The sequence below is a fragment of the Poecilia formosa genome, unplaced genomic scaffold (genome assembly GCF_000485575.1).
Source record: "Poecilia formosa unplaced genomic scaffold, Poecilia_formosa-5.1.2 Scaffold2433, whole genome shotgun sequence".
Lineage (NCBI taxonomy): Eukaryota > Metazoa > Chordata > Actinopteri > Cyprinodontiformes > Poeciliidae > Poecilia > Poecilia formosa.
Genome location: NW_006802372.1, coordinates 1 through 8,173, shown reverse-complemented (window position 1 = coordinate 8,173; position 8,173 = coordinate 1). Strand labels below are relative to the sequence as shown.

Below are 8,173 nucleotides of genomic sequence, written 5' to 3'. Positions count from 1 at the left end.
GACACCTTACATCATGTTAAAAGGAGTGTAGGGAGCATTACCTCTCCAAGAATTATTGCACAAATTGTTGTCATAAGTTTTGTTGAAGGCCTTTCTCTACCTGTTAAACACTAAGAGGTGCCACGTGGCAGTGTAATTGTTTTTCTTTTCCTCTGCAGTACTCGGCGTTGAGCCAACTCCAAGGGGTCCTCTGAAAAGGACCAGAAAGACGTCAGAACCTCAGTCGTCACCAGCAGCTAAAGGTGCAAAAAATGTGGAGAACGGGTTGGATGAGGAAGGTGGGATGCTCTAATTTGCAATTTATTTCCTTTAGATAAAGTAACTAAGACCACCTTTAATTATGGTGCTCAGCTGTGGCTTAAATTGTTATTGAGCAGAGTCTCCTCCCAAGAAGTACCGGTTGGATGCCGGAGAGGGACATGATGACAACCTTAGTGATGATGACATGGAGGTCCAGGAATCAGTCAAAGACACAGAGAACGGTGAGGACCTGGAAATGGATGTGGTTGAGGAGCCATTAAAAGAGACCAGTCAACCAAAAACATACAAAGGTAAGGACTGCATTTAATAAAAATCTATAAAGTGTTACTAGTTCTTAACTGCACCTTGGAAGACAAAAGAGTTAAATGAACCCTCTGAGATAATTAAGATTATGATTATTAATTTATTTTTGTTATTATATTGCATATTATTATATGCATTGATTTCCCAGTTTTTACAACTATAATAAATCAAAGCTGAACAGTTTATGTCTTGTGTTTCTATATGCAATTTTAATGGATTTTACTGTGTTGTTTTTTTCCCTCTGTATAAAACAGACCACTATGAATTTGTGAACCTTTCCCCTCGCGTCGTCCTTCATAAATCCAACCCCCCCCTTTCTCCATATGAAGATTCGCAAGGAATGAAGACTAAAAAAGGTTTGAATATTTTGTGTTAAAGACTGCAAGATGAAACGGTTTGACTATTTTATTTCTGTGTTTGCAGGTAAAGTGTTACATTTGGGGAGGGAAAAATAAATGTATGGTCCTAAACTGATTTTGATTGTTTTCATTTTGAAGCTGAAGTAAAAGCACCTTCATTGGCCAACAAGGCTCATTCACACGTCAAACCAGCAGAAACCAGGCCTGCCATGCCGATCACCAGCATGGATGAGTATAAGAGGAAAATGGAGGCCAAAGCCAGGAGTGCAGGTACTCGGTGTTTTCTATGAGAAAGTTTATGTTCACAAAGCTACACTGAGCAAAATTTTATTTGATTTTTTTTCTGTTTTTTCTTTTTTTTTTTTTTTTGTCAAAAATGAAGCCACGTCGTCTCTGGTTGTACCCAGACCTAACCAAGTCTCTCAACGTGTAAACTCAACTTCGGAGAAAATGTACCTAACCAAACCACATGTAAACAACATTCCTGATCAAAAAAAGGCAGATCAGCTGACAGAACAAGGTATTTTAGTTTAAACAAAGAAGAAAATCTGATGACATTGCAAGGTTTTTCCACACTGACACTGGATTTTCTCTTTTCTTTTTTTTTTTTTTTAAGATGGAAAAAAGATTTTTTTTTTTTTTTTTTTAAGATGGAAAAAAGAAAACGGCCGGGACTGAGATAAGCTCCGGAAATTCTTGTAGAGGTGGTATAAAGATTTATTAGCATTATCGACATACTCATTACTCTGTGCAGTGCCATTTTAATAAAAATACTTTATTGATCCCAAGTGGAAATAAATGCTCTCCTATCATTGCAGGGTTTTTTTGGTATTTATGGCGCTTGCTTTTGTTGGTGCTGCTCAGCTCTGCCACCCTGCTGGCTTACCGGATCCTCCCTGTGCTCCAGAGTAAAGCAGGAGGGGGAGGAGGGCAGCGATCCCGAGAAGCGATGCCAGAAAGGTTTTCTGACAGCTTGTCGCTCCTCCAGTCTCAATTCCCGAGTCAGCGTGAAGAGCTGTGGAGGAGAATCCAGATCCACCTGGAGAAGCACCTTAAAACCGCTGAGCCCACCGAGCCAGTGAGTCTGATCTTGGTAGCAGGTCACAAGGCAGAGAGGACTCTGCTGTGCTTGGCTCGGGACCTGGCCTCCGCCTACTCATCCGCCCTCAACGGCTCTGCCTTCCTCATTGACGGGGTGAGTAAAGCCGGCCAGGACAGCGACAAGGTAAAGCTGGACGTCGACAAGCAGCTGCAGGCGGCTTTCGAGGGAGACAAGCCAGCGGCGGTCATCCACCGCTTTGAGGAGCTGCCTCCAGGCTCCACCATCATTTTTTACCGTTACTGTGATCACGAGACCGCCGCCTACAAGCAGGCGTTCCTGTTGTTCACCGCGTTGCTGCCGCAAGACGAGATCGACAGTGAGCTGAGCCTGAACGAGGTGGAGGAGCTGGTGCTGAGCCACGTGAAGGCAAAGCTGGTGGACTCCGAAGGCAAAGCCTCCTTCAATGAAATGGATATTGACAAGTTCGGCGGGCTGTGGAGCCGCATCTCCCATGTGATTCTGCCTGTGGTGTCGGAGGTGAACCAGGAAGAATGCCAATGAGTTATTTTTTTGTTTTATGTTTTTTTAAGGATGCAATGATATGGGTACTATGACCAGATATACCACAGAAATTTGTCTTTTTAGACACGTTTTACACACAGATTTCCTTTAAAATGTTTGAAGGATGCATTGACAGCTCTAACAGAGATGAAAACCTACTGAAGTTGCAGTTTTTTTCCCCTCTTTTAAAGATCAGATCTAACAACATCATTTCACTTGACGTTGACATATACAGGATGTTTTTCCACTCGATTTTGTTGTAAACAACAACTTCTTCTCCTTTTGTTTTGTCCCTTTTTCTGAAGCACTTTTTCTTCAGCAACAATCACATAGAATTCATCTTTAAAGTTAACAAATGTTACAGTTTCTGTAGATCTGTTTTTCTTATATTTCAAATCTCAGAGATGAGCTGACTAGACATTCAAGGAAGTTTGACTGATGTGCACTGAACATGTGTGTTTGCTTTAAGCGTTCTCGTTTTCCAGAATACTGGATTTTACTAAAACAAGCATTTTTTTGTGTGTGTGATTTTTCATCCTAAGATGTATTTTGTTGACGTGCTTTGAAGATTTGCTTATTTTTTAATAGCTGTACATACATATATATATATATACTGTATGCTGGATATGAAAAGGATCAAAATGCCAGGAATCCTGTTTAAATGAGGTAGATTTAAAAAACCTGCAGGTTTATATGAGTTTTTTTTTTTTGTAAAAATATTTTTGGATTGAACATGTCGGACACAAAATGTGCCTTAATCACACAGGAACTATTTAATAACCCCAATACCCATAATCTGCCTGATACCGTAGCAGGATGGCATCACAACTGTGGTGTTTTCTCAGAAGTGTGTCCAAACAGTACTTAATTGATGTTTAATATAGGTTTTAATTCTTGTCTTTCAATTCTGTTGTATTATCTCTCTGAGATCAGTTTTTTTGTTTATTACTCATATGAATGTTTGAATATTTTCAATAAAGATTATTTTGATATTGAATAAGTTGTCTAAAGCTTAAATTAGTTATTAAATAGTTTATTTCAGCAATTCAGTTAAAAAATGAAAGTGGTGTATAGATTCAAACCACACAGAGTTACATCTTTCAAGTATTTATTGTCAATTAGAATATTATGGCTTAAAGATAATAAGCTTTAAGCCAGTTTAAAACTTAAACTGGCTTAAAGTAAAAAATTTAAAAGTTGTGACCTATAAATTCTTAAAAGTCACTACTCTTTTAATAATGTAAATATCTAGTGAACTTCATAAAATAGATGACATTATGATGAAAAGAACATCTGAAGAGATCAGCCATGAAGTTAAAGGTCAATGCAAATGAAGAAGGTCTAATTTGAGATGCAGCTGTAGCTGTACTAATTACAATAAAAGATGTTGCTGTCAAATAAAGGCGTACTCTGCTTATGGTTGCTTTTTTAAAACCATAAGAGGCACTTTTTTTCTTTTTTTTTTAATTGAAAATTGGGGAAGGCTTTCGTTTTTGAACTTGGGTTTTATGGGTTTACTGGCGGGGGGGCGGTTTATTCTTTTCCACCTTTTTTCCCCGGAGCCCAACCCCCCCCCCTTGCCCTTTTTTGTTTTTGGGGGCTTTTCCTTTGGTTTCCTTTCTTTTTTCCGGCTTAACTTTTCCCTTTTTCTTGGCCTTACCCCCCCCCAAACTTCATTTCCCCCGTTTTGTTCTTAATTTTACCCCTTGCCCCAAAAACAGCATTTCCCCTTGTGGGGACCAGGCTTCGGTCCCCACGGAGCAGTGGGTCCCCACAACGTCGTATGTGTCAGGAAAATGGTCCCCATGAGGTATTACAAACGGACACAAACACACACACTTTTACACACTGAGATCACAAGACAGAAGCACTGGGTCTTTTGACTGACATGTTTCCATGGCAGCAGAATTACACAATCAACATCTGCCCCAATATGTGAAAAACCTGCAGGATTTGTGAGAAATTAGGAAGTTGAAGACAGTTTAGAAGATGTCTCTTCCTGTTAGTTGATGTTAATAACTGAGTGAATCATTGGACATTCATCAATATAAATGTTGCTTTCTTATTAAATAAGTATAAAGTCAGGAGTATTGTGTTTTGAAATAAGAAACAGAACATACATCTGACTATTGAAAGCTTTGAACAAAGCACTAAAGAGTGCAAAGTTTCAACAACAGGCTGACCTATTTAGTGAACAGTCAATAAAGCTGTTTTACGACATGCTCTTCAGGTTACTCTAATCTCACTCTTTGCTATTTCTGACTGTGATAACCGCTCCACTTTCTTCCATATGTGATTTAGTGAGATATTTCTTGCATGCAGCTACTCACGAACAGCTTTAAAAGAGGAAAAAAAAGGGAGCATATGTTCATATTTTTGAATGAACATATGCTATATTCTTCTCAATATTCTTCATAGCCCACATTTATTTGCACACCCGGTGAACATGTGGAAAAAGTGGTAAAAGTTGACTTTAACATATCTAAAAATTGTATTTGTAGTCTTCTAAACATACAGATTTTTTGTGAGAAAAAAAAATCCCAATTATAATTTGCTTTTACAAGTTGAACAGAGAACATATAAATATTAAACAGTATTTCAATTCTCATAATCTCTCTTTACAAAGGGAAAGATATAAGCATGCCATTTCAGTAAGACACATAATGTTGATCTTCAGAAGTGAAAAGATCAACAATATCTGTCTTGTATGCTCTACAAAACATATTTTGTCATTACAAAACCATAAGAAAGCAAGTAAGAAAGTAAAGGAAACAATAATAAAAAAAAGTCACTGTCACAGAACTTTTAATTTATTTAAAGTTATATTTTGACTTCTTTATCAGGGGTGTGGATAAGTCTCAATGGTACTTTACAGTATATTAACTCATCTGCTTCAGAAATAGTCAACAAAGATTAGTACTGACAGAGATGTGTTCAAAACCATGAGGATAACAGAGCAGAGTATAACAACCACTCCTTTTGGTGAGAGATGCTCCTGAAACCCAGAAACAGATATGAAAAAAAAACAAAAAACTTTAGTATTGTAAAGTAAAACATGTGTAAGTATTCAAGTATTCAAAGCAGAGCTGTTTTACCTTCTTTCCTTTATGATGCTGATTATGTTTGGCCTTATCGAAGACAGAAACTGTAATGAAAGTTGTCCATTTTCATGTGAATCCACAACATCTAGCAGTATGTTATTAATGCTGCTTGAGAGACAGACAAATTACTCACCGCTTTTTTTCTGTAGTAATGTTTTCTTCTTGGCGCAGAGCACAATATTCCAAACTATTGTCAGGGCTGTCTGAACAGTCAGAAGCCAAAACACTCTCGTAGTTTTTCCCCAGTCCTCAAACAAGCTGTTGATGCTGACATAGAGAAAAACGTCTGTGTGTGGAAATTTGAAAATGTGTTAGGCCATATATAATCCAGGTTGACTGTGCTTTACATTTTATTTTAGCTTTTATGATGCTTAATCTTTCATATTTAAAAAAGCCACTGCGACATTGGAAATGTTCTTTGGATCAACTAAAATCACACAGAAATTTTAAATAAATGACAAAGTTCGCCATTTCTAATAATAACAAATTTGATAAATGTATGGAAAAAGTTATACTTCTTTAAAAGTTATGCAGATTTAGATAGTGTGCAGTAAGAATAAATCAACTCTCAAAACTACGATATGTATCAAAAATAATTACACTTATGGCCTCCTCCATAATTATCATCAGTGAAAAGTTGTATAAAAGCCTTAAAATGATTGGGATTTTCTCTTGTGTTTTCCATTGTGAAACTAGCAACAAATGAAACTGGCTTATGTGTCAAATCCACCAAAGTAGGAAGTAATAACTTGTTAAACGTTGCTTGACAAATTAAGTTGCACTCATTTAAAGGTTATTGTTATATTCTACTAGCGATTTTATTCCAAATATTCCAATTTATAATTTATATCCCCACCAAATGATTTCACATCATGCTTTACAGCCAGATTAGCTCCTGAAATAGCAAAACAAATATTTTAAGGTGTTTCACGCTGCTTTACCGCAGGCGCAAATGATTTGAAGGTTGCTGTAATTCATTCATGGCCAGTGATTTACCAGCTACATGAGAGTAATGCTATATTTTTACACCAGCAATTGTTAAAGATTACTCCAAATGTCCAACTGTAATACAATATTGCTTTTTTTTCTATAAAAGTAAAATAAACACAAAAGACATTTGGGTGATATGAGACTACTTACTTATGAAAACTTGATGGAAGACAAAGCACACACAAAGAGCACAGTCAACGACATCATTTCTTAAACAAAGAAATTAAGCGAACAGTGGTTAGCTGGTGAATGTTCAAGATAAAGTCAAAGTGAAAATATTTTGTGCAGGAGGAAGGCTTTAACTCACAGCTCGTGGCTTGGTCCTAAAGGCAGCATTGCAATGATCCACTCTATGGAACTAATCACCAGCACAACACTCACAAGGCCAATAATAATATCCTAAAACAACAAAGTTTGCACAAGCAAAAAGAAGCTGTTTATGATCAAGAAATGTCCTTACATGTCACAGTGCTGCATCAATGATTAGTACTTACTTCGGAGTTGTATATCAAAGATAAAATTAATGTTGCCAAGGAAAACAAAACAGAAAGTGAACTGCCCACAATCCTGAACTTCTACAAAGAAACACAAAAATAAACACATTTTATATATCGAAATACTTGGAGTCTTGTTTAACTCCAAAGTTTTGACATGTTCAGCATCACTCAGTGAAATTCTTTGATAACTTTTTTTCCCTCCTTCACATCTAATTTGATTGTGAAGTGATCCAAATTTGGGACATCACCAATTAGCCCAGGGACAGAAAACACACCTCTTTTGTCTGTAGCAGTAGTAATGAGGTACATGCAAAAAAACCTGAGTGAAATAATCAGATAATGTCCAAATAGGAATGCAGATGAACAAACAAGACTAACAAAAACAATCTATAAACATATAGATCAAGATTACATAAAAACCCAAATGCTTGGAAGCAAAACACAAAACACCTGTAAAGTAACAGTAATGGATGAAAACATATTTTTAACTTATACATACTTTTTTATCTGAAATTTATGCAAGTCACAATTATAATAATAGTATTTTGGTGGCAGTTTTCCTAATTTTAACACCCGGCTTAGAGCAACTACTATTACATGAGCTATCAATTTAAAAGATTACAAACATTGACATGTATTAAATCCAGAAGCCGTAAGAACTTACACCAAAAATCCATCAATTCATGTCTTACCTTACATAAGTCATGAAAAAACGATGCTGTGAGATGAAAGTTATGACAGAACGATGTTGTGAGCTGGACAGCCATAATTATGATAGGTATTTGCTGATGAGACACAGGGAAGGAGCATTTTACTTTTGTACAGTTTGTTTGGTGTCTTCAGACGAACATCACAGCATAAATAAATGGCTTATCATGGTTTCATAATGTCTTGAAGATCACTCACCATGCTCATCTCCGCTAGAGGACTTGCCACACAAATCAGTAGAATATTTACTGTCTAGAGTGAAAAAAAAAATGGTTAAGAATACTCTCATTCTGGAAATACTGCAAAAATCTGATTTACCTTATTTGTTGTATTGCGTGTAGGGGTTTTATT

General features: G+C 36.6%; 2 protein-coding genes across 2 annotated transcripts; one reads left to right on the top strand and one right to left on the bottom strand.

Moving 5' to 3' along the window:
- Nucleotides 1-142: 142 nt before the first annotated feature.
- Nucleotides 143-3,523, top strand: LOC103133249 (torsin-1A-interacting protein 2-like; the record flags this gene model as incomplete). Its single annotated transcript, XM_007545023.2, has 7 exons — nucleotides 143-278; nucleotides 378-551; nucleotides 819-920; nucleotides 1,062-1,193; nucleotides 1,306-1,443; nucleotides 1,574-1,627; nucleotides 1,742-3,523. Coding segments are annotated over 7 exons (1,521 nt in total), but the record flags the coding sequence as incomplete, so codon positions are not given.
- A 1,178-nt stretch (nucleotides 3,524-4,701) lies between these two features.
- LOC103133248 (uncharacterized) lies at nucleotides 4,702-8,070 on the bottom strand. Its single transcript, XM_016667799.1, has 8 exons — nucleotides 8,021-8,070; nucleotides 7,807-7,899; nucleotides 7,112-7,192; nucleotides 6,925-7,016; nucleotides 6,768-6,826; nucleotides 5,761-5,913; nucleotides 5,622-5,671; nucleotides 4,702-5,521 (listed from the first exon to the last, which is right to left on the bottom strand). The coding sequence occupies exons 1-8, from the start codon at nucleotides 8,027-8,029 to the stop codon at nucleotides 5,420-5,422; spliced, it is 639 nt and encodes a 212-aa protein (XP_016523285.1). The 5' UTR covers nucleotides 8,030-8,070; the 3' UTR covers nucleotides 4,702-5,419.
- Between the last annotated feature and the right edge of the window lie 103 nt (nucleotides 8,071-8,173).